This window comes from Dermacentor silvarum, chromosome 1 (assembly GCF_013339745.2).
Source record: "Dermacentor silvarum isolate Dsil-2018 chromosome 1, BIME_Dsil_1.4, whole genome shotgun sequence".
Taxonomy (NCBI): domain Eukaryota; kingdom Metazoa; phylum Arthropoda; class Arachnida; order Ixodida; family Ixodidae; genus Dermacentor; species Dermacentor silvarum.
In genome coordinates, this window is record NC_051154.1 from 241702991 (window position 1) to 241728846 (window position 25856).

The 25856-nt window shown below is 49.0% G+C and overlaps 1 protein-coding gene across 1 annotated transcript in view; it reads right to left on the bottom strand.

Annotated features, from left to right (window-relative positions):
* Window positions 1-25856, bottom strand: part of LOC119438181 (maternal embryonic leucine zipper kinase) — a 123751-nt gene that overhangs the window by 43432 nt on the left and 54463 nt on the right. Inside the window, exons 13-14 of the mRNA XM_037704768.2 lie at window positions 3675-3939; window positions 69-175 (exon numbers count right to left, since the gene is read on the bottom strand). Coding sequence (XP_037560696.1) covers window positions 69-175; window positions 3675-3939 — 372 coding nt within the window. The remainder of the gene's footprint in view (window positions 1-68; window positions 176-3674; window positions 3940-25856) is intronic.

The following is a 25856-nucleotide window of genomic DNA, read 5'->3' on the forward strand; positions in this document are numbered from 1 at the left end:
GCAATCGCCGAAGTGCTGTCTTCAGAAGCCGAAAAACGCCAAGAAAAAAGCCCGGCATGCGCGCGTACCTGTTCTGCTTGCAGATGATGCCTTTGCGGAGCAGAGCTGTGCGCAGGGAGTCCAGAACCTGGTCGGGGGTCAGCACCGCGGGCATAGTAGAGACGTTTTGCATCACCTAAAGAGAGAGAGAGAAAAAAAAGAAAGGTTCAGACGGTACAAGTGTTGGAGGATATCGACGCATAAAACGGTGGTTAAAGCGGCAAGCTTGTGCTATACACAACTAAATGATGGAACATCAACATATCAAAGTACCACCGAAGACAACCTCCGCGTCGCCCGTAACTGTGGTAGAGCCGTCCCCCGACAGGATTTTGCTATTGCAGGAGCTCAGCATCACAGTATTTTTACACTTCAGTCAACCCGACAGTCAAGAAAGAAAATAATAATAAAAAATTAAAAATTTAAAAAAAAGGAAGGAAGAAGATAATGATAAGGAGTGCTCGCGGATATGTATGGAAGCCGGTGCCCGAGTTGTCTACCTAGTCGACGAGGAAATCATTTGAAACAAGTCATCCAGCTACACTCTTCAGAATACGGGCCCATAAAGTTGCTTCCAAGCTACTGACGGTAAGAGTTATTTAACATTTCATTATTTCATTCAGCATTACTAACGTATTTACAATCCTAGCACTTTTAGTAACATTTTTCTCTCCCAGAGCACTTATTCGCTTTCGCTATTTTGTTCTTGCTTCGTTGAGTGTGAATTTTGTAAGAATATTTACCTTGAAAATATGTTTCACGACTTGATGTACCCCAAAGTGCTGTATTTACCACCTGCGATGCTTCTTCATTTGTAAAAATTGTGTTCTACTTTATGTTCCCCCCCCCCCCTATGTAATGCCCCTGTGGGGCCCTTAGAGTATCAAATAAATAAATAAATAAATAAATAAATAAATAAATAATAAATAAATAAATAAATAAATAAATAAATAAATAAATAAATAAATAAATAAATAAATAAATAAACATAAATGCTGCAGCAGCGGGCACTCTGAAGGTGTTACAATATTAGATACGTTTATTCAGTCCCTTTAGTTGTCTTTCATTAAACTCTCCAGCGCAACATACGACGCTCGCAACCTCGTTTAACTCAGCGAACGCGGCAGGTGACGCACTGCCGAACTCATCCTCCGTTGTTCGCTAAAAAAAAAAAAAAAATGCTGGTCATTGTACCTTCTCCAGCAAAGATAGAACTACTAATTACCTGTTTAACTCCTACACGCACCTACACCACACATGAACAACATAACCCGTCTTGGCACCAGGTCATGCTCAGTTACGCCGCTACCGCCCGTACGCCACTTGGGGAACACGTAAGCAGGGCAGATATATACGTTCTCAACCTTGTCCTAATGGGCGTTCATCAGAGCGCTCGCCCAGCGAAATACTGATATCCGTGCCGCTTGAGATGCTCTTCGATCCTTCCCGAACACCCAATTTGTTAGGCGCACATGAAAAAGTCGTATTTCTGGCCATTTAAGCGTTTCACGAGTGACGTATTCCGGCTCGGTTCTCACTTCTTTGTTACAAATGGAAAGATCGGACGCCTCGAGCACACGTTCGCAGGGACGCGTGCCGGGCAAGCTGGCTTCGCCGCAGCGCGACGAAGCTCGACGGGGACGCCGGCTCGGGAAGAAACGTAGCGTTTCGCCGCCGTGGCTTGCCCCGGACACGGAGAAGAGCGGAAGGGAGATTCGTGCGGCACACAAAGACCTTCGGAAGAGGGAGAGAGGGGTTCCACCGTCCATTGTCGCACACACACCGCACGAAGGCGTCACTTAGTTTTCATTACACGGCGCAAAAGCTGCGCAAGGAGGCGGAGATGGCCCCGACGATGAGAGAATCCCGGCGGCTCGCAGTCGCGCTCTTTTACAAAAAGGCGGGCGCTCCCTGACGCAATTAGGGAACAATTACACCGGCACATGCGCAATGCGACCCGCGCCGGGCGCCCAATCGGCGCACAGCGTAATCGGGTTAGCGTTTAACTAGCTGCCTCGCCGCGAGACGAGCTCTTTATTTACCCCGGAGAAGGGATAGTGCGGCGCGCACTGTTTTGTTCGCGCATTTTTGTCGAACAGACCCCCCCCCCCCCCCCTACCACTTGTCCCTCCACTGGAGTAAAGAAGGAAGAAAGTACTGCCACAGGGATTCACAGGGGAGGGGGGGGGGGAGAGAAAAAAAAAAAAGTCGTCGACGTCTTTGAAACGCTAATCGGATTTGGGACGCCGACGCGGGAGCGCGCGAGAGAGGAGAGCTCCAGCGCGAACAATGGCTCTTGGTGTGGTGGACGAACCACGCTCGTGGACAGGCGAAAGGTTGGGCCTTGCTCCGCCGCTGAGCCGGAATTTTCATTCATTAATTATTATTTCCCCCCTTTCTTTTATAGTCGATGACGACCCTGGAGGACCACCGACATCCGCGCTCCATCACAAGTTGCCGCGTCGACGCACGCGCTGATCGCTCGCCGGTGAATACCAATCGCCGGTAGCTTCGCAGAAACACGTAGAATGCCTGCAATGCACTGGTCAGCACGCAAAGGAATTCGCTCCGCACCAACACGTCAGGCAAGCCCACCTACAACACAGCTCGCACTGAGCTTTGAACTGAGAAATCGGACCGCTTTGCGTGCAGATTGTCGGTCACCGGGAGATTAAAAAAAAAAAAAAGCATAATATTCCTGTCACTGCAGCCGCACTTCAAATGGACATTCGAACCAAAGGTAAATGAAATCAGCAAGCCTTATTGGCTCACTTCCGAGAGCTCGCGCACCGCAGTCGACAAGGCTCGCGGATTTGAAGGGAACTTGGTTCCGACGGTCATTGGAAGTGCGCGTGTGACCAGGGTATAAGCAACTTCACAAGGAGGAATTTTCAATTATTAGGTCCGCTCGCAATTGTTAGGTCTACTCACAAGTTTGTCGACAAGGCGAACTGGTCTCGCTGTTCTTGAGACACTTATGTCGGGCTCAGCGCTGGGGCTGGCCCATCACAATAGAGAGCACAGTTGCTCAAATAAAGGATTTCTCGCGTTCAATGTACGTATATACATCCTCACTGTCCTTTTGAGCACCTCCGAGCATATGCTTTACTAAGAGCTTACGTAATTAGTCAATAATTAATTAACCACCTTTCAATGTATATTTCTTTAAAAGCAGTATCTTCAACGGAGAAGTTGTAGAGGTCCGCTATTGATAAATATCCAAATACGCTCTGTGATGATAGCTGCAGTGGTTTTAGTTTTTCCAGGCTACAAAAAAAAAAAAGTGCGAAAGATTTCAAACCGTACCAGGTGACTAGGCGCTTACACGCAGCGATATTAGTGCCCTCAAACATGCTACGAAAGAACGATCAATGCTGCCCGAAGACCGAAGGCCTTGAGCAACAGAGATGTATCGAATACAATGGTTCCACTGAAGAGAACAGTGAACAATATAAGTTTATTGCATTCTCGTAACGCGCACGTGGACTTTTTAAGGCTTGGCACGAGTTAGCTGAAGCACCCTGTATAGGCGCCAGCTAATTCCCCCTCGACCACCGCCATCATTTCCCAAGGTATCTCGAAATATGCGACAAGCTCCAAAGTATATACCAGTCAGTGAAGAATCCCTCGCTCACCTTGACCTTCCTGGGTGCATCCTGAGCGCCGGCGGCTGAGCCCAGCCTCCGGCGAGGCGTCAGCATCAGGCGCATTCTGTCCAGGCCTTTCTCAATGGAGCCGAAGACGCGCTTGGCCGAGCTGCCACGCTGCGAGAAGGAGGCCCCTTCGGCCAACTTGGACACGTCCGGCGTTCGGACCACCGATGCCGCAGCCGCCGACCGGCCGCCGTCGGGAGTTCGCAGGGGGCTCTGCCGGAACTCCGCGTCAGCCGAGGGAGGACGGCTGAAAACGGCAACACGCCATGGCTACAGAGGACCGCTCGCCGCAGATCGCGCCACAACCGTAGCGCGTCACACGACCGAGACAAAGTGCGCGGCAGAAGCCATGCTGGCGGCGACATCTCGAGAGGATGTGTGCGCAACCGGGCTGTGTTAGAAACTTACAAGCACGCACACACAAACGCGCGCGTCGAAATACAGCCAAACACACACACACACACACACACGCGCGCGCGCCCACAGACATTCTGTGAGTGAGGATTAACTTATTAGATGTGCTCCTGTGTTGCACGATTTTTCTCTTTGAAAAAGAAAATATACAAAACCATTTTCGTGGTGATTATGTCACCGTAGACGTGTTTAGGTTAGCTAACAAGGGCAGAGGCTACTGTAATACAAAGGAGCGCCGAGACCTTTGGTTGAACACAGCATCAAATAAATGTAGTTTCGGCGATGTTGCTTTCATCTATGTCTTTAGGCATTCCTCATTAGGTCTGCGTTAGTACGACTAAACTATAAAATAAAAAGTTAAAATATAAAACGAAAAGACTGCGGTATAGGAAATTTAAGTTCATGCCCAAACTTTGCGCCGGCAGATAAGTTGAATAGAGTCGCTCGTGGCAGTAAAAGTCCTGCACACTTTGTTCAAAGACAACTTCGCAAGATGTCGACACTGCCGCGCTTACATCACGAACGGAAAGTACAGTGTCGCAAAGCACAGATCCTTCTGTTCGAAGGCACGGACAGGTATGTGCGCAACAACGCATTGCCCAAGATAACTTACACAACGCTCCATCGCGTCGCTTGACGCACATGAACACAGCGCCCTGCAGAACGTATACGAATTTCGTTGAGACCTGCAAACCTCGGAAACGCCGGAACTACCCTATATAAGCCACTGCGGCTAATGTGAAGAAGAAAACTCGCCCAATAGCTTCAACAATGGGCGCCCAAAAGTAAGCCTAACCGTCAAAAACTTTCGCATCTCCATGCATGATCACGCGCACCCAAGAGGACACGGCGCTGCTCAAGTTTAGTGATGAGGATCTCGCGATAGGCGACTTTGTCTGTAATGAATGTTGGATCACGACAGTGGAAAACAAAACGTTTGCACGACGCGCGCGTGTCCAAACCAGAAAACAGACGCCGGCCACCGTGCCGACCGCCCGCTTTCGCAGAGAGGATAACGCGGACGGTAACACCATCTGGTGGCGTTCTCCGACAATCCCCTTGTCAGCTCTCAGCGCCTCACTGAACTAAGCCTCACAAAAAATATAGATATTGTATATGCTTCGGTAGCATACACAGTGACTCTACACGATGATGATTATTATTATTTATTGGCATCCCCTTTGAAACGGGGCGGTGAAAAATACTCACCTGGCCTATTTGAGTTAATCAGGTATGCTTACACGTTTTTTCTATTCCAGCATTTTTGTATACATCTCCTTAATCTTTCTTTTTAACTTCAAAACATTTCTATCTACCTTGTACCGCTACCTATACATGTAATGAATCCAGTTGTATCCGTTATCCGGACGCATGCATGGATCCGGACGCATGTATGATAAATCAAACCCTAATTCGCTGTTTTCCAGTTGCCTTCCTATGCCCTTAACATAAAGTGTGAACAACAATGGAGACAGAGGACATCCTTGCTTCAGTCCTTGGCGAATTTCCACCACTTTTTTTACATTTTCGGCCTTCCCATACAATTTGTGCTCGGTTGTCTCTATACATCTCTCTCAGCAGCTCCACGAAATCGTAATCTATGCCTTCATGCTTGAGAATATCCCGTAACAATTCCCTGTCTACGTTGTCCTATAAGCTCCTTTAATATCTAGAAATGTTATCCATAAAGGTCTATTTCTGAGCTACTCAAATCTATATGCACTAAGTTAGTACAAACATATCCTTTAAGCGTCTCCCTGCTCTGAACCCATTCTGTAGTTCCCCCAGTACATCTTTCTCCACCTACTTCGACAGTTCTAATTTTATGGCTTGCATTGCCATTCTACACAGGATGTTTCATTTTAGCTGCACCAAATTTTCTTAAATTTCCTGTGGCAGATAGCACAATTATTATCCTTGATCTAAACTACTCGATGCGGCGGCCATTACTTCCACGAGAAATCAAAACGCCTAATTGAATAGTTAACATAATTACGCTAATTAACTTTTAATTAATTATTTTACGGCACATCTTTCAACCTACGAATTACAGCCGGTGAGTTCTAAAGGCGTATCATACCACTTGAAACAAATTCTCAGGACTGAACCTGTTTCGAGATATAAATTTTCAAAGTGTCCGACGAAATGCATGGGCGGTCCAGTTACATTTTTGAGAGAAACGCTGTTTTATGCATTGAAGCACAAAAGTAACTGGAACACCAATGCATTTCGTCGGACACTTTGAAAATTAATATCTCTAAACTGGTTCAGTCCTGAGAATTCGTTCCACGTGGATACGCCTTGCGAACTCAGCAGCTATAATTCGTAGACTGAAAGATGTGCCATAAAATAATTAAAAGTTTATTACCATAATTATGTTAATTATTCAATTAGGCGTTTTGATTTCTCGTGGAAGTAATGGCCGTCTCATCGAGTAGTTTAGATCGAGGATTATAATTGTGCTATCTGCCACAGGCAATTTTTTTTTTTTTTTTTTGGTGCAGCTAAAGTAAAACACCTTGTATATCACCGACGTTACTGTAACTGGCCTGTACGAGCTTGTCCTATCCTTATCACCTTTGCCTTTGTAGATGAGGTTCGTCTTGCTTTCACGCCATCCAAACGGAATTTTCTTCGTTCTAATCACTTGCTCTTTGGACCGAGGTGGCAAAAGGCACGGAACCGAGAGCAGCAGTGAGTTATTTGCCTTTGGCAAGAAACTTTTCGCGCCACTTCTGTCATAAGCACGCTGCGTTTCTTAGACGCAGCCTAAAAATTGAGGCGTACGTACACTCGGAAGGTATACACCGAAAATAAGGAAAAAGAGTGCCGACAAGCATGCGTCACGCTCCACGACTACAGGCCTCTTGCACTGCCAGAAAAGTGCCGCTGGTGAAAACTATCTGCGGCGCCACCTGTTATTAATGACAGATCAGTTCTGCGGAAGGCCGCAAGGCATAGAGGAAAGTTCGCGCGAAACCCGTATGTCGGGTTTCCTTCGTATACCTCCTCGTGCTACAGTCGGGCGGACGGCAGTTTTCCCTTTCATTAATGTACTACGCCTGACAACATCGGCACTCGAGAATCGCAGACGCACATACAGCATGCCGAGCCGTAGCGAGCATGCCCGTTTCTTTCTTCCAAGGAGGCACCGAGCGGTCTCTCCTGCGGCCGCGACTTCTCCGCGCCCGATCGGCGCGGCCCTGTTGTTTCAAGGCGCGCGGCTGCAGCGAGAGCGAGAGAAGTGGCCACAACAATGGCGACCCGTGGGTGCACGGCCACCACACAGCGCGGTGCCGATCAGTTCTTTCCAGGGAGCCGGCGGACCGTGAAATGAGATCGCGAGCCACCTCTTGACCCCCGCCGGGCCGACAGGAGTAAGTGATCCTGTGCCACGCGGGAGGGCGGGGAGGGAGCTTCTTTCCGCGCACTCGTCGACGTCGCCACCGCCGACACCACCGAGGTCGCTTGTCTTCGAGGGCGATATGAAAGCCGGTGCATATTGCGCCCCTGATGCAAGCAGCCGCCGCGCAAGGCCCGGGGGCTCCTCTCTCTATCTATCTGGCCGCGCCCAAAGAAACGAGGTGCTTACGCGCGCTTCCTGCAGTCGCTGGCAAATGGAGATAGATCACCGCGAGGATAGGCCGGATTAATTGCCAACAGGCGCACGCGTGCCGCACGCGCAAGCACCTGCGAAGTGCATGCATCAGGACTTCGGCTGTGCCACCGACTGCCGGACGAATCAAAGTTTAGGAAGCCGACCACTGGACGCGTCGCGGAGCTACCCGATAACCCGCGTGCATAAAGTCGACTCGCGAGACTCTCTTTCCTCCAGAACTTGATTCTGCTCGAGCACACCGTTAAACTAAACGCTCCCCCCACCCCCATTCACTAGCTTATACTTCGGCACATGGCCGTACGTGCGTCCATACGTTACGCGGAGCTAGGGGTACGCAAAATCGCCATGAGAAATGACTGGCGTTAGTTTTCGGGGCTTCACATAAGCCTCATTCATTAGTGGCGTAAGACCAAATAAACGAGCTACACAAATCACTTGCAAAAAAAAAAAAGGGGGGGGGGGGGGGGTCTGGACAATGCTTCGCTGTGACGTGTGCTAACCACACACGATGACCAATCCAACCGTGGCCTACTGAATTTTCATCAGAGCTTGAGAGCGCCTGCAACTAAAAGGTCCCGCGCGCAACATGCAGAACCCAATTGCAAAGACCAATTCCACGCAATTCGCATGGCCGTTGCGGCCCGAAGTCCACAGACGTGGTCGCACTGCCAAAGTTACAAAAATAGCCTCTGCTTTCAAATTGTTCTTTTTATCACCTGCCAAACAAACGGTGCAACGACAGCCGCGCTTAACGTCTCAGTGGTATGAGCGAAAAGCTGCCCCAAGTCGCTTGTTTCACGCGGTGTGCGCTCGCGAATCCATCCCCGATTTACTGACGATACAAATAAGAGCACGCACGATGGAAACGCGAATATATTCGGTTTCGATTAAATCAAAACATTCGATACTCTTCGCCACTCCAAACATTGTCCACGGCTGCTTTGCCAAGGCTGCTCAATCGTCCGGTCACGATGGTTCATGCCGGAAAGCACGTAGAGAGTATATACTGCATTCCGTTCAGCGTTTCACATACCAAGCACACAATGCCACAAAAGAGGTTATGCGAAATGACGCAGCGACTTTTTTTTTTTAATTTTTCTTAGCACACGAAAGTGGGTTACGCTTGGAATAACGAATAAAAGTGAAACCTTAACATATCAGACGTTCTCGTTCCTTGGTTTTACTTAAGAGCATCCCGATGCTGAATGACACGTGCCATCGCATTTGTCGACTTACACCAGAACCCGCGTACGCACGCACAGAGACAGAAAGCTAGAAACTGCTCTAATTTTATTGAGACGCTGCTTCGATAGAAAGCAAGCCGCACTTTCCATCAAAATAAACCAGCGGTGTCCTATACACCGCCTATAGACGCACTGCACGAGTCGGGATTTCAAGTTATATACTCGGACACATAACTACAGCGAACCGGACGTGAGGGGAGGGGGGGTCGATCGTACATGCATCATACACGCGTCCGTCGCGAGAAGAGCGGTTAGGGACCGCGCTCTGAGAGAGTGCGCGCACCACGGAGCGCGACGCCGGGGCTGCGCACAGTCGCGCGGGCGACTTCCACGCGTAGTTTGCGGGACGCGTGTCAGCGGCCCTCGAGGGCGACAGTCAGGCCGCCGGCGGCGGCGTCCGCGCGACTGTAGGCGCCGCATTTGCATGCCAAAGCGCGCTTTGCCGTCCGGCCATGCAAATGGACGCTTGAGAGGAGTGCTGCAGCGCTAGCGCGGGCGCCTACATGCACGAGGCACGCGCCGGCGTGCGCGGACGTGCGCTCGATTTGCATCGCGAGGTCGACGCTCAACGAAACCGACCCCCCCCCCCCCCCCCACACACACACACACACACATTTGACGACGACATGCGACATTCTTTTCCACATGCAGTGCGGAGACACGCGTTCATCCTGAAACATAATATCACGGGGGAAAAAATACGAAAAGTGCAGAAGAAGGAAGTCCGGATTATGTCGAACTGCGCGCGATGCACGTGAACCATGTAGGTATACAGCGTGCATTACAGTAACGCTCTTGATCATTTCGCTCGTTCTCGAATATATAGAGCAGAGTGCTATGTGCGGAGTAACCGGGAGTAACGGTTGCCTAGTGGAAAAAAGATGCACAAAAGGTTCTTTGTTGTTTTCGTGATTTATAGGTCTGGTAAAACTGAACGCGGCGTTTGTAAGTACAAGCCCTCAAAAAATGGTTTCCTATATCGGACGTCCTCCTCAGAGAAGATCAAACCACTTGATTAAAACCATTTGATCACAAGAAAAAAAAAAAACTTAGTCAAGTAGACGAGCCGTCTGGCATTCACAGGCGCACTCTTGGAGTCCAACACGTAACGGTAAAGGTTCACTTCACACTAGGCCGACACGACACCGATTTTGGTCAGCCGACTATGGGGCGACAGCAGTTTACAAGACGGAAAACGCTGTTACCAACGGTTTGAAGGAAGTAAAACGCTGTCGCCAACAATCGCCAGACCCGAATCGGTGTCGTGTCGGTCTATAGTGCGAATTAGCTTTACGTGTCAGCAGCATGTCAAACGTATGTAGGCTGACAGGAAATTCTGATGGAATAAGGCAACGCACTTCGAAACGACGTAACACAGAATGAACAAACACGAGCGCTGTTCGTGCTTGTTCAGTGCTCGTGTTTGTTCATTCTGTGTTACGTCGCTGTTTCGAAGTGCACATCATGACTAAACAACTAGCCCACCAGAATTCTGCACTTCCGCGATTCGCACTATAGTCATGAAAACACCAAAAAATTGTCGTGCTAACTATAGAAGCCCTTCCACCAATATCACTCGCATACAAACACGTATCTGCGTGTGTCTGTCAGCAAACGTGAATGTATGTGTGAGCATACCGCACGGTATACTGCAAAACCCATCCCCACGAAAGGCAAGTTGACTTCCAAGTGAAAACATACGAACGCGGATGCCGCAAGCAGAAGTAACGCGCGTATATGCGTCTGAGCAGATGGACGAGTCATGCGGGGCATGTCGCACTTCACGTACTATAGCTGTTCGCGACAACAGATGCATATTCCTCGTTCTTTTTTTTTTTTTTTTCCACCGCTATATACAAACCGACACCACGACGATCCAAATACCATATCCGCGCCTTCCTTCCTCTTGCGCCACCCCCCCCCTTTCCCTCTCTCTTCCCCCTCCAGCAACAACAAACTCTACGTACCTAAGTTCAGAAACCAGAACGGCATTGCGGGGTGGCGCGTTTCATCGGCTATATAATATTCCGGTGCGAAACCAAGACTCCACCGCGTAGAAGTGCACAGACGCTGACGGTCATCGAACGAGAAACTGCGTGGGCCGCGTACCTCGAAAAAATAGAAGACGACGCAAGGATACGGGAAGAACAAGAATAAAATAAAATTAAAAAAAAAACGGGGCAATAGGGCTGGCGCATAGCCATATCTTGGCGAACAACCGCAGACACCGTGACACGGGCGATCACCACTGCGCTTTGCCATTTCGTTCGGCGGTATATGGCATCTTCGCCGAACCACGGCGTATACACACACACACACACACATAAGCGCTAGTAGTGAAGCACGCGTACGGAGAGGACACCGCAGTCAAGTTGCGAAAGCGGCGCGCAGGCGCCGCCACGCACTGTCGGGTGCGGCTCGCTATACGCATCCACCAAATCACCCCCCCCCCCCCCCCCCGCTCCACCTCACCACGTCTCTTTTCGCCTCTTCTAGCATTCTTTTTTTTTTTTTTTTTCGTTCTTTACTCTTGCATTTTCTTATGGATTCCGCGTAATAATGCATGGGCCGAAGCCACGTAACGCGTGTACTGCGAGCCCGACGCGACGGTCTTCGAACGGCAGTTGCAAGCTCGCGCGTGCTGCCCCGACACGCTTGCGGTCGGTGCGCGCTTCAATAAACATGCCGAAGAGGGACGACCGTGCCTACTAGTGCAGAGAGAAAAGTAATGAAACAAAAAATAAAATAAAATAAAGAGAGAACGAGCATGTCGCAGAGGGCACGGGCCTCGGATATGTTCGGACTTCCCGAATCTTATATACGCGTTCGTTGAAAACTATACGCAACCGCGCCACGCGCACGCCTCACGGCAGCACGCATGCGGCAAAAACTCCAGATATGGGCGTTTTCTTTTGCACTCGATACGCCATAGCGCACAAAAACCCAAGAACGGGAACTGAAATATGGTTTGCGAAGACGCATAAGAGCGACACCAAATACCAACACAGGCAAGAGAGACCATCGTCTCGAAACCAGAAATCGACAACGCTCTATGCGGCGCCACAGCCAGTGCATTAGACGAGTGTCTTCGCGATGTCAAGACGCAAACCACCGGCGTCCTGACGTGAGCGCGGCTGCGCTATATATGTATATAGAGCGAATGAAATCTCGTGCTAAAAGATCACAAACAAGCAAGCAAGCAAACAAAAACTTCGCCAACGATTACGATACTCCGTCCTATTGCGAAATTTGAGGGCAGCTCTGTATATGTGTTTTCATTTGCGATATATTGGCTGGCGCGGACAATCTGTCTCGCGCGGCACGCTGCAAACGGAGCGAAGTGTGGCGCGACTGCCTCGCTAATCGGGAGATCAACGACAGGCAACGCGTGGGTGGCGCGTGGGCGCGATTCACAGCAGCCGCCGCCGCAAACAGACCTCCACTCATGCAGCGCTTTGTTTCCGTATATGGTATCGTTGGACGCGCTCCTCTGGCACCATCTCGTAGCGGTCGTCTTGCGCGGCACTACGCTTTTCTTCTCACGCTGCGCTCCGCGTTCATCGCTGTGCTCGTTCGCTAGGTTACGCCGAGGGACAAGGCCGACGCTCGCCGCAGGAACGGGCTCCTAAGAGCAGCGCTATAAAACAAGGTTACATCGCAAGAAAGGAATCCGAAAATCAAGCAGCTTAGTGAAAGTGACAAGTGCAGTAAAGAAAACTGGTTTTGCAAATGCACAATGGGTTATGAGGGATGCCCTGGTGGAGGGCTCCGGATTAATTTTCAACGCCTGGGCTTCCAAACCAAAATGTGGCCGCCGCAGCCGGGAATCGAACCCGTGGCCTCGCGCTCAGCAGCAGAATACCATAACCACTGAGTCATCATGGCTGGTAGGTGACGGCAAGTACACGTACACGAAAAGTTACGATGCGCGTGCGTAGACATCGAGAGCTAATGCTTACTGATTAGAACGTTTTAGCACGGAGTTACTGTGCCAGTGAAATGAAACCTAGCAGGGACGGTAACGGTAAGCGATAAAAGTATATGCTAGAGCCTCCTGCTGCTGGCACCACCAGGGTTCATGCACAGAACATCTGACTACAAATTCAAGGATGGAGAAACAAACCTTACTCGTACACATACACTTTTCAAAGTTGACTTTTTACAATGTATTGACGTTAATCGCCTTTTGGCCTTATAGTAGTGTCCAACTTCAGCACAAGATACTCGTCGTGTTAATGTCAAATGGCTGAAGCTTACTTTACGCCAGGTACTTCTAGAGTATAGGGCTCGAAAATGGAGCCACGATGGAAGCGGTGTGAAGCTGCTAGCAAAACAACAAGACGCTGGCACTACCTGGTCACTTGATCTGGTTTTGCCTAGCGTTCCACGATGGCAACGGCGATTTAAAGGGACCCTGAAACTATTTTGTACAAAGTACCGAGTCGTTGGGGTAAGACTTTCTGATCATTTAATGACACATTTAAGCGCTCCGCGTAAAGCGTGTAATTTATTATAACGTTTTAAAAATGTGCATCGCTACCGTTTACAGCGGCGCCACTCCCCTGAGTTTTCAGCCATCCCGTCATCTACGTAGGGGGCGCATGTGACATCAGCCGAGCGAGCTATGCGATTGGCTGCCAACGTAGCGTTATCGATAATTTTCTAACTTTATGGTAAACAAGTGTTCGTAATAGTTGGAATGTTGGTTAATTTGTTTCTATAAAAATAACAGAAAAAGAATACACAACGGCAATTTAGCACCACAATCAAGCACTTCCCGCACACAGCAAGCGTCGTCTGCTTGTGTTACAACGTGCTCCATGTTGACGCGAGCTGCGCGGTCAGTGTTGGTCTCGAGGTTTCTTGTACGCGAGGATCATGAATCGCCCTTGTTGCGTTGGGGGCTGCAAATCTTGTGATAGGCGACATGTCACGCTGCAAAATCGCATCCCTCTGCGAGGCAACAGGCGAGCGGAATGGCTGCAGCGGATCGGGCGTTCGGTAGCCGATCGGCGTTAGTATATCTGTACGCGTTTGCAGTAGTCACTTCACGCCGAAGGATTATTACCACAATAGAAATTTTTGGCGTATCCGGTATTCTGGTAAATACAGGCGGACTGGGCGCTTTGCCGGATGGGCGGAGGCGCGAACGTGAGCGGCCTGCACGGCGCAGCCACTGGTGGCGCAGAGCTCGACCAGATAAACACAAAGTTAATATAGCAGTAACCAAGTGTATTCTACTTTGCTGCTGGTGTAAATTTTTGGCAACAGCGTAATCGTGAACACGATGTCTTTTTAAATCAGAATGATTGAAATATTTTACACTTGGTTACAGCAATGTATGTGAATTAGCTCTGTTTTGCTGGTTGAGCTCTACGCCACCAGGTGGCGGTACCGTGCAGGACGGACGCTCTCGCTGGAGATCGACGGCCAGGCGGCTAGCGGAGAGGTTGGAGAGGCTTCGCGCGCTGGCTCCGAGACATTGGAAGTAGACGACACGACGTCACATCATGACGCAGAGTCAGTGAAGGCGAACTAGTAGAGGAAAAGCATGGCTAGGGAGGAGGGTAAGTTGTAATCGTCCGTAGCTCCCTTAATATGAGCCGCTTCACTTAAAGTGAGCCGCGAACGTTTTACTGTAGCTGTACCCGACGCATCTAAAAAATTTGTCCAAACCGTCTCATGGACACTTTAAACAAACCTATCATTTGTGGGTGTGGATACCCCATAATGCAATCGTTTAGTGGCACTCGCAAAACAAAAAATACAGTCGACTTCGTTAATTCGACCGTGACGGGACCAACGAAAGTAATCCAATTATCCAGCGGGTCTAATTACACAAGATGCCAAAAATTCATTTGACAGTATTTGCCCCTTTCTAACACGTCCGCGCAACAAACTCCGCACTCATTTCTTATTAATTCAAAGTAGAACGTAAAAATAACTACATGGCTCCTAAACAAAGTAGAAATAGAAGTTATAGAACGTACACCCGGTAGATATAGCAAGGAACACACAGCACGCCTCCGGCTGCGGCAATAAAAAAAAAAAAAAAAAAAAAAAAAAAAAAAAAAAAAAACGAGACCAGCAAACTTTACCTTCACAGCATAATGACCAGCCAAGTTCGAATGATTCGGCGAAGGCTAATTGCACGATAGAAATAACGAAAGTTCGTTCCCACTGAAATGAATGGCCGCCGGCCGAAACCTTCAGTTGAAATCGAATTAACCGAGAAATAGAATTTGGAGTCTACTTATGTAGGTTTGTTTCCCGATAGACAGTGTCCGTAGCATACCCCCCATTGCGGAGTATGTTACTTTGAATGTTCAAAAGTCTCCCCCGACCCCCGTTTTCAAGAAATTCAAGAAGCATATTTATTTTCAAGGAGTTTTCAGGGCCCTTGAATCTATTTTTCCAAATTCAAAGGATTTCAAGGAGCTGTACGAACCCTGGACACCACGCTACTGGGCCGTCAAAACACATAGCCTAAACCTGCAGCAAAAGTGACGGCATATCTAAATGCTGTGCTTCGTATTGCAAGCTCATTAACTTGCACGATGTTTCTTGGCGGAATGATTCCAATGAAGCCTTCATTAGCATTACGTCGCAGTGGGAGCCTTTACGCAAGCAGATAAACAGAACACAAATGAGCTCACTACAATAACAGTCCTACCTACTTTGTTGTATCTGCTGGCGCTTCTCGACACTGCATGAACAGCGTACACGGATAGCTGGGCCCTCGTCAGGAACAGTGCATATTCTTCAACCCCTTCATACTTGACAGCATATATTGTACGTCTCGACCGAGCTTTAAAAATAAAAAATAAAACACCTTCACCGGGTGTCGAACTGTGAACTTAAGCTACTGCCGGACCTGAGGATGAGACACTAGGAGAGAGAGAAGAAAGCGGAAAGGCAGGGAGGTTAACCAGAAGGGAAAGTCCTTCTGGTTAACCTCCCTGCCTTTCCCCTTCTCTCTCTCCTATCGTCAAGAGACCGTAAAGGCACAATACATGAACGACAAGCTAAATCTTTGGCTAGATGGTACGCACAGCATATACCATGATCAATTAAGGAGCCGACGGCGCACAGTGAGACTCGACGGGCAAATTCCGCAAATACGCACGCACGTGCTGGCTGCACGAGCGATATAGGGGAGCATTGGCTGTGGGCGCTTACGACGCCATCTTGCGTCGAAACAAGCAAGAAGGACAGGAATGGGTGCTCAGCATTCGATCAGACAGGTGCATGCAAACATCGCCACGCTTATTCGATTCCCGTTCTTGCCGAGAACCTTGGAGCACGCAATGGGGTGGCGGTGGACAGGTGGAGCGTCCGCAAACTGGGTTGTTTGTCCTCAGTTGCTTGCCATCTTCCCCCCCCTCCCCCCCTCCCCCCTTCAACTAATACATAGTTTCTAACGCTTATCTGTGCTTTATGTGGAACTGTTTACCTTGCTTCACGAAAGATACTAGCACAAAAGCTGAGGAGGCTGATGAGCATTCGAGAACATTTGTCCAATTTTTTCTCAACGGCACACGTTACTTTCCTAGCGGTTGCACGACTTTTGCATAAAAGAACCGAAATACGTATTTTTCAGCAGATGGGCCATAACCGCAAGACTAACAAGAGCACGTCACGATTTCCGCACGCAAAATCCGACAAATGCAGAAAGAGCAGCGGCGTGGAAAAAGCCGCGCAACACATACACATACAGCACGCGAAATACCTCGGGCACTCTTTCGCCACCCAGCGGGTTGTCTTTTCGGTGGGAAGAACCCACCGCAGCTTATTACGCCCCACGATAAAACGTCACAGCATTCGACCGTTTGGAGCCGGCTTTAAGTAAGGTGCATCGCGCGCATTTGGCTCAGAATCGCGCGGAGCCTTACAGTGAGGGCGAAAAGTTGCGACCCAGCCATGAGCATACGTAGCAAAAACACAGTCGCGCGAAAAAAAATAATTAAAAGTTCGAAAAAAAAAGAAAACGTGGGTGAAAGAGCGTATAGGAGGGCTGCGGATTCCCGAAACTCTCCCGACGGGAGCGCATTTATTCAGGCGGGTCAGGAAACAAAATTTGAAGCAGAGCGCTAACCGCGACCAGAGAGGCGTTAAAGCTGCACACCGCCGAGCCGCCGAGACACACCGCGAGAGGTTTTTGCGGCGGAGACTCCTGAATGCGCACACACCATGCACGAGAGCGGTAAGGCGACGACGTTGACCAATCGGAAAAAACCGGAGCCGACGAAGCGGCAGCCTCAATCTGCGCGACCACCGGCCTGAGAAATTAAACGCACCCGAGGGGAAGAAATTTCCTCCCACCTCGGCACACGGAGGGCGGTCGGCGAAAAGCCGCCCGGGATAAGAAAGGAGGGAGAAGCGAAAAAAAAAAAAAAAAAAGGCTCAGCCCTGCAAAGCGCGTGAGCTCCCACAAACGAAGGCGGGCGGAAAAGAACGGTGGCGGCTATAGGAGGTTAGCAGCCGCGCTAGAGGCTGCGGCTAGCACGCCCGAAAAAGCCCGAGCGGATGTGACACCAGAGCGGTGCGATCCGCTTCCAAAACGCCCCAGAGCCGAATTTCCGTGCAGCAGAGGCGGAAAGTATACGGCGCCGACACTGGAGGTGAGAAGACTCTCGCCGCCAATCCTCTCATGGTCGCGCGGTCGGCAGGGATTGTTTGTGGCCATTTTTCAACAGCAAAGATAGAGAATTTTCAGCCCCACACCGCGGCTTGTATACGTTGTTCGTTGCACGCACTGCGTTAGTATACCGGCCACCGCGCCTTAGTGCTTTCGGGTCGCCCCGTTCTAGGCTCGTGAAACTACCGCCTCCAACGCGTAAACCACCTGAGTACAAGCTCAGCAAGACCTCAGCCCCGAAAGAAAAAGCAAACATTTCAGTTCCATCGAATACACATCTTGACAGCCACCGGTGAAAAAACAGCGCGACATAAACACGGGCAAGGGAGGAACACAGGACAAGCGCTGCTGTGTTCCTATCTTGGCTGCTATCCGGTTTTTCAAGAGACACGGGTTTTCGCGCCGGTACGGAGACCAAACAGCACGCGAAATTTCTGAAGCTTTAGCAATGATGCGTAAAGGTGACACATGCGTCACCGCTCCTTCGATCGCTCTTATACACAAAGAGTTTAGGTATCTCCGCCACTAATCTCATAGTGCATTTTAGTTTCATTGTTACGAGCTCACTTTTTAATAACTTTACGCATGTGCGGTTGGAAGTGCATGATAATTGCCTCTCCCCACAAACCCCCTTTAAGGGTATATTGGTGTATGAGCACAATAAACCCAAGTAGTTGGTCAGGGCTTGGCCAGTGTTCCTCCCTTGTCCGTGTTTACTTCGCGCTGTTTTTTCACCGATGGACACGAACCAACCATTCATATCCTCTCAAGTTCTTGACAAAATCAGCGCCGCGCAAATAAATTCGTGCTCCGTGACTTCGTGCACACAAGTTGGAACATACAGATCCGGGTGACGCACGAGGAAGAACAGCTACGAGTAGATTTCAAGTGTGTGGTTAGGCACGAGACGGGTTGACGCGAAGTTTGTTCCTCGCCTGCTCCCAGAGGTGCAAAAAACAAAAACAAAACAAATAACACTTGTTTGATTTTAACGCGACAGCGTTAAGGGCCACGTGTCGCAGAAAATCCGGCGTCGGTGTCCGCGTGGATGTCGGTGACCGTGGTGGAAAAAATCATCCGCAACTACCGCATCCGCAAGGTGTTAGTGCAGGAGAAAATCATTCCGAACCACCCCGACCGCGCAGGCCCTTCATTGTGGATGCAGGGCTTTGGTGAACAAAAATTTAATTTCTCACAGTGAAATCCATCAGAAAAATGCTAACGTACATTAAGCACAACCTACAGACATGGTGGCGTCGGAATGTTATTTCAATGTACGAGACAACATAATTTTGTTACGAGGAAACTCAAACACAAACCTCTTTTGCAAGCATTTCTACCATACAAACACCGACTCACTCGTGTAGCCTACTTGCGAAAATCTTATCCAGATGGCGCTGGCATCCTCGGCGGGTCAAATTCCGACTTGGCCTGCCAAATACGTTTTTTGGACACGCGCGCGCGTCGGGTCAATAACAATAAAATAATGAAAAAAGGCCCTAGGGCCTTCACATTTTAATATGACGAGTTATATTGCTCCTGGAAAAACGTCTTCCCAGCAATGCATTTCTGCTTAAAAGTGAAGCCGACTTTAAGGGGATCAGGGTAAGCTTGGTCTTTGTAAGCTGGCTTTCCCACGTTCTGTGTTGCAGTGAATGAAGCCTACTTCCCGGATGCGAACGATGCGATGCGAACGGGTCCCGATAACGCTATCGCGTTCTACTACTCTTAAATGCGAAGCTTAAGCATCCTCCAATTTTTTGTGCCAGGATCTGATAAATCACACTGAAATTGATCTAAACCTTCTTTCGAAGATTATTCCAGACGAGCAGAGTGTCATGTAGACGAGAAGAGAGAAGAAGCTGCCATCATTCAATGGAGCAAAGTTTTCATCAGATTAAGCGTCTACAGGTGGCCGGCTTTCCTGACACTGTTCTCAAGGCAGTAGCCGAGACAAAACTGAAAAAATTGAAAAAAAACAGAAGGCAGAGCACACAACACTGCCAGTGAGGACCGTAAGCGAGTGGAAGTCATGCCGTATATCCACAAGGTTTCCCACAATGGGAAAAAGTTGCCACAAGGCACGGCGTTCGTGTTGTGTTTTCGGCGCCATGCAAGATGACAAGTCTATGTGTTAGGATTGAAAATCGTAAACCTAGGAGTGCCTGCAACACCAGCCATAATTTCACAACTTGCATCAAAAATGTTTATCGCATATACCGTTGAAGTGTGGTCGCGTGTATATAGGCCAGGCGGGGCATTGTATTAATGTCCGCTTAAAAGAACACGAAAAGTCTGTCACGTCAGGAAGAGGAGCAAACCTGCCTGCTCATTGCCGAGTGTGCGGCTGTTCGCCTGTGTTAGAAGACACACAAATTATTGGCAGGGGAACCACACGATACGAACGAGAACTGATTGAAGCCCACCATATCCGAAAACATGGTCACAATCAATGTGTTAGTGTGCCCTCGTTATCGCTGTCAAAGAAAGAGATAGCTTGTTTAGAAAAATGTGGTTACTAGGTGTCATTTTTTTTGTCACGTGGTATGTACGACGCATGCGCGCACTGGCTTCCCTGCGAACTTCTGTGGGGTTGTTTTCATTAAACTTGTTGCTAGTCCCAGCGTGTGTCCGTCTACTTCTCTTCTGGTGTTTGCGTCTTCAAGGCTGGGTTCCATCGTTTGTACAATTATTCCAGACGACGAAAGTTAGTGCTGTGGGTATGACCCTGAAACGAAACATGCTTCTAGCCATCTGAAGACGCGTTCACAAAAGAGAAATAAATAAAGCGACAAGTGTGCGCGCGTGAAGACGATCATAGTTATTTCTACTTTTTCTTCTTCGGAGTTTGTGGAATTGTGCAGAGGGAAGTTGTTCCTCCAGGACAATCTGTCAATCAGCGATTTTACTTGGTGTTGAGGCGGTTGAGAGACAATGCGCGAGGAAAATGCGCGAAATTGTGGAATACTGGCGATTCATCACGTCAGCGCCCTAGCTCACACTGCTTTGTCTCTGACGTGGTATTTAGCCACTCAGAGATGGGCCGGCATTCCCAACCCACCGTATTCATCGAACCGAGCTCCCTGTGATTCTTTCCTTTAAAAAAAAAAGATAAAAATGTAATAAAGGAAGATTCTCTCCTGTGCACAAAGTCAAGACAGCTTAAAGGGCAACTCCGGCGATTTTTTGACCATGTAGAGCTAATAAAATATTTAGCTTCCCGAGACCCTCCTGTGACGCACCTGATAGGAGAAATGTTCCGCAAGTTCGAAAATAATTTTAAATAAGCAAAAAAGCGCAAAAACGAAACCGAAACCTGAGCAAGCAGCCGAGCGAACCTCTGCGTCTGACGTCACGAATGTACCCCCGGGGGGAAGGCGCGCAACGCATGCCGGTGTCGCCCGCGGGGCGAACAAAACCGGCGAAGAGCAGACGCTCAGCTTATTCGTGACCGCGCCGGACTTTCGGGGACCTTCGGGTTACATTGCAAGCTGCACCACCTATTCGGATCTGTCAAACAGTGACAGTTATGATTCAGACAAATTCAATAGCCACGAATCGCCGTCCTCCACCACTAGAGCCAGCACCCATGCGCAACATATCGCGCTGCGACATGAAGACCAAGGGTAGCCCTAACCACTGATATACGATCTGCTTGCTATTTTAGGTGTTTTACCCCTCTCAGGTAACCGCTTCGCATGCTCACTGTAACATGTGGAGCACGACTTTCCGCATTTGTATCCCACAAGAACGCCGCTGACAGTCCAAAGCACCGACCGATGCATTTGTTTACATCGGCGGGTACAGCGACCACTGGTACGTCGTTCGCTTGAGATAGCCGCTCATCGGTGACATCAATTAATGTCAGAACATATCGAAACACGTAGATTTTGTGCATGTAAGCACCGTTACATCACTCTGGGTCGCGCTAATACGTGCGACCACACACCTTCGGAAACAGCGAGCGGGAGACCGTAGTAGGGAAGCGTTGTGCAGCCTGCTTATCATTCTTCGTATTCTCTTCATGCACACAATTAGTGTTCCGTAAAGCAGACATAGATTAGGACATTGCGCGTATGATCGTTCATTTCGAGAACGTATAGTTTTCTCGCGTAAACGTCGATGTCATGAAGTATGACATCGTTGGCAGCTGAACGAGACGGTTGTTTACGCATGCTGTATTGAAGGGGCCTCCGCTTGCTGCCCATTTGGGATACGAGGCAAACAGTGCACCTCGTAAGCTAAATAATGAGTCAGCATAACAATAGGTAATAATACACTCATGCATTCGCGTAGTCACATTTCATTTAGGGAAGCGCCGGCGAGTGCGACTGGCCGCATTCGAGAACGGCAGCGTATACGGATGTTGACTGCGCGTCGTGTTGTCGCTTCTAGCTTTTTGCGTGTGCACTGTACGAAATGAGGAATGGTTTATTTCAAATACGTATGGTCAAAACTTGACTTCAGAAGCAGCTTTCCTCATCCTAATAGCTTAATTAGCTTCATATCAGTGGATCTGGTCCGCCAGCAGCAGACGCACGAACTCGGCCACTGTGATATAGGCTTAACCTCGGCTGAACGCGATCGGCATCGGCTCAAACTGTGTTTGCGGATGGCGAGGGCTGAAGTTCGTGCAGCCAACAACGCAACACCGCTTGCCACCCCGCATCCCTTGCCCGTCCACAGGGAATGCAACTTCTCGCGACAGCAACATCTCATGCCAAGCACTAGCTCACGATCGTCGACTCCTTCACTCTCGTCGCTGTCGTCTGCATGATCCCGGCATGCTCTGCGTGGACTATTCCTGACGTCATACACAATGTGGCCTATAACTGAGGAGGAGGTAAGGTATGATGCTCGAGGCAATAAATTAAATTCATTTGTAAAAAATCTATGCAACTCTCAAGCCTGCTTTTTTTAGGACACGGCGGAGGTATTCAGAGGAAAAGGCCCAGCTAATTTCATCATCATCCGTTGACATCGAAAAATCGCCGGAGTTGCCCTTTAACAGGGGTCACTCAAAAGCATCAAGCTCGAGGAGTTCGAGAGTTGCTTCGAAGAGTGGAAAAAAAGGTTCGACAATTGTATTGATTTCGGTGTAGATTATTTTGAAGGAAACTAGTAGAGGGGGAGGGGGCAGAGGGAGGGGCTCGTATGGGTCATCGAGATACACGCGGAAATGCTGTCACGTTTGCATAAGCAACGGTTACACCAACATAGATAACATAGCTTTTAGTATAGCACTTGCATAGCGGCATCCAAAGTTGGCATGTCCAGAACGCAATCAAGAGCTTTGCAGGTTGCACGTACTCTGCACCAATACGAAATGGACTCCCTCAACCTATGTTCAAACAGCGATTCTTGCAAGTGTGTCATTCTCTCACTCACTGCTATTTGCTGCAGGATTGTCGTGTTTAAAAGAAGCAACATCGAGAGGATTTCTTTATTTCAGCGCAAACACAAACAAAGCAGCAAAAAAAAAAAAAATGTCCGACGATTACGATACTACCTAATGTGACATTTGAGCGCAGCTGTATACGTGTTTTCATTTCGCGATATATTGAGGCAAATAATTTGAGACCGAAATCCCCGCACCGACTGGCAGTGGGCCAGTGCCGTCTGCGCCTTCACACAGGGATGGGTGGTATGGGAACGCGCGCATTATGAGCGGCATCGGAGCCAGCTGTGGAAGACGACGACGAACGCGCGAGCAGTGGCGCGAGAGCGTTCGCGCGGTTACGCCGAGGGACGGCGACGCTCAACCCAGGAACGGGCGCCTAAATTAAATTATGCAGTTTTACGTGCCAAAACCACGATTTCATTATGAGGCACGCCGTAGCTCCGGAATAATTTAGACCGCCTGGGGTTCTTTAATGTGCACGGGTGTATTCGCATTTCGCCCCCATCGAAATGCGACCAAGCGCTGCGCTCTAAAGTCACTGGAACCTGCAAAGTGCCGCAGCCCTTCTCTCTTCGCCGCCGCGCCAACGATTGGTCAGTTAACATCACGTGATCACTTTCCGCCATAAATGGTCCACGCCGCGCCGGAGCCGACACGCAGACAAAGGCATCGCTCGCACACGCCACGCGTATGAGCCACTGACGAGGTCGGATTTTGCATTTTGTGTAATTTAGGGCATATGTAGCTTTCGTAGACTTAAAACGAAAGGAAATGCACGGGTGCTGCGTTTTCGGGTGTAGCAACCGCCGGAAAAGCCGTTTTTTTTTTTTTTGCGATACCAAGCAGAAAGAGCGACAGCAAGTGCCGTGCTATCTGCAGCTGCACCGGATAAAGCGCGACAATTTCACACCCACCAGGTGAATTTGATGATATCGCAAAGATGAGAAGCTTTGCGGTATCATCGAACTGCTTAAATGCATACAATGTGATCGAGAAGCTTCTTCGAGTTTTTTTCTTTGCAGACTGCGGTTTGCTTTGCGCAAGAAGCGCGAGGAAATGCTCAGCAATATGCAGAACCAAGCAAAACGTGGCTCGAAGAGCGTCAGAATGCGCGCGGCTTTGTCAAAAATAACATAATGCAGTAAGAAAACCACTGCAATAAAGATCTATCGACCTGTTAATTTTCGAACATTAAGATATACATTTACTCGTGTGTTATTACTGCTTAAACAAACGCGAACGTGGCTTGAATAACTGATTTAGCATACCTTACCTTGTACTGCAGTCAGGGACCGTTTATCAGCGTCGAAGTCGACCTGTATCAATCGTTTTGAGCGCGGGCAAATCAGGAGCCACGTTGGAACGCGATTACATCCACGCTTATAACCGATGCGTGACAGCGCTTGATACGTACTCAGCCTAAAAAATCATGTGTGACACACGAGCATCGGGTTTAGTTTGCATTTAGAACAAGGGGGGGTGGGGGCAGTTGAATTCTTCCCTTTCCGAGTACATGTAATTTATATCGCATCTAGCTAATCGAAATACGGTTTTGTTTGCGGATTTCACAGGGCGCACTAGCTGCGACAACCATGGTGTCGTTCTTCGCTGTAAAAACTCGAGGAAGTGCTGCTCACATTTTTCGCAACGCGTCGAATAGCTACGAGTTAGCTACGGAGGTAACACCGTTAATGTAAGCAACCCCGAGATTCACGTAGGTCTGCGACGTATAAAATTCTTAAAACACGAGTAATGTTGCTTAATTATGCACATTGTTAAGCCATTTAGTATACTCTTTGTATAGCTTCCCTACGAGCACAAAACTTATCGGGAAGGAGAACAAACGAAAGGACGGCCGCTCGAGCACCCGTACTGTCACTGGTCTCGTTTCATGCAATTTGGCGCCTGCCAAAATCTTCCGATCGTACTTACCTGTACTGCTTCGCATACATATTAGATGCACCCTCGCATCTTTTATCCAAAGAACGATGAAATGTGCCAATTTCCGATAATATAAACCGCTGAAAGCAAAGCCACATAACGGAGCTGCCGCCGCCCGAGAGACGCGTTGGACCAAATCTGGCAACAACAGCACAGTGTTGCGTGCGTGCGCTCCGGAGGTTGCGGTACTTTCCAGGTTCCAGTGACTTTACTGCGCTCTAATATATGGCGTCATCTCGTAGTCACTCTGCTTTCCTCCTCACCCATTCACCATACTCTCCTCCTCCACCTCATGATTTCAGTGTAGCCTCCTCCTCGCACTCTTCGCTATCACCGTCTTTCATTTCCCGCTGCGCTCCGCGTTCGTTCTTTCGCTGTGCTCGTTCGCTCGGTTACGAGGGACGCCGAGGCACGCCGACGCTCAACGCAGGAACGGGCGCCTAAAGGCCAAACTACACGTAATTAAGCGTGCCGGCGCGCGGTGCAGAGCAACGAGACTCGTTTCTATTTGAGCGAAGAGCTCTCACGTTGGTGCGGAACAGCATTCCACCATTAGAACTAATACAAAATTCTACAGGGGCGAGATCAGCATGCAGGCTTCTTTCTGAACTAGCTAAAGTTCAAGATTAGGCGAGATTATATGACATACTTGCTAGTGGTAAGCCCAGTGAATCATCCTTTCATGTAACAAAGTAAGAGGAACACACACACAGAGCACAAGTTCAAATGTTCTTTCAGAATATTTGACTTAAGACTTAAGGACACCAATGGTTACTGTGAAGGTTAAGGCAAACGCAAGGAGGAAAAAAAAAAGACTATTTACGCGTTTGTTATTATATTTAGCCGCAATTAATTTAACAGTGACTCCCTCTGCCGTTCGCCGGAAGCTACATGGTCTGGCTATTAT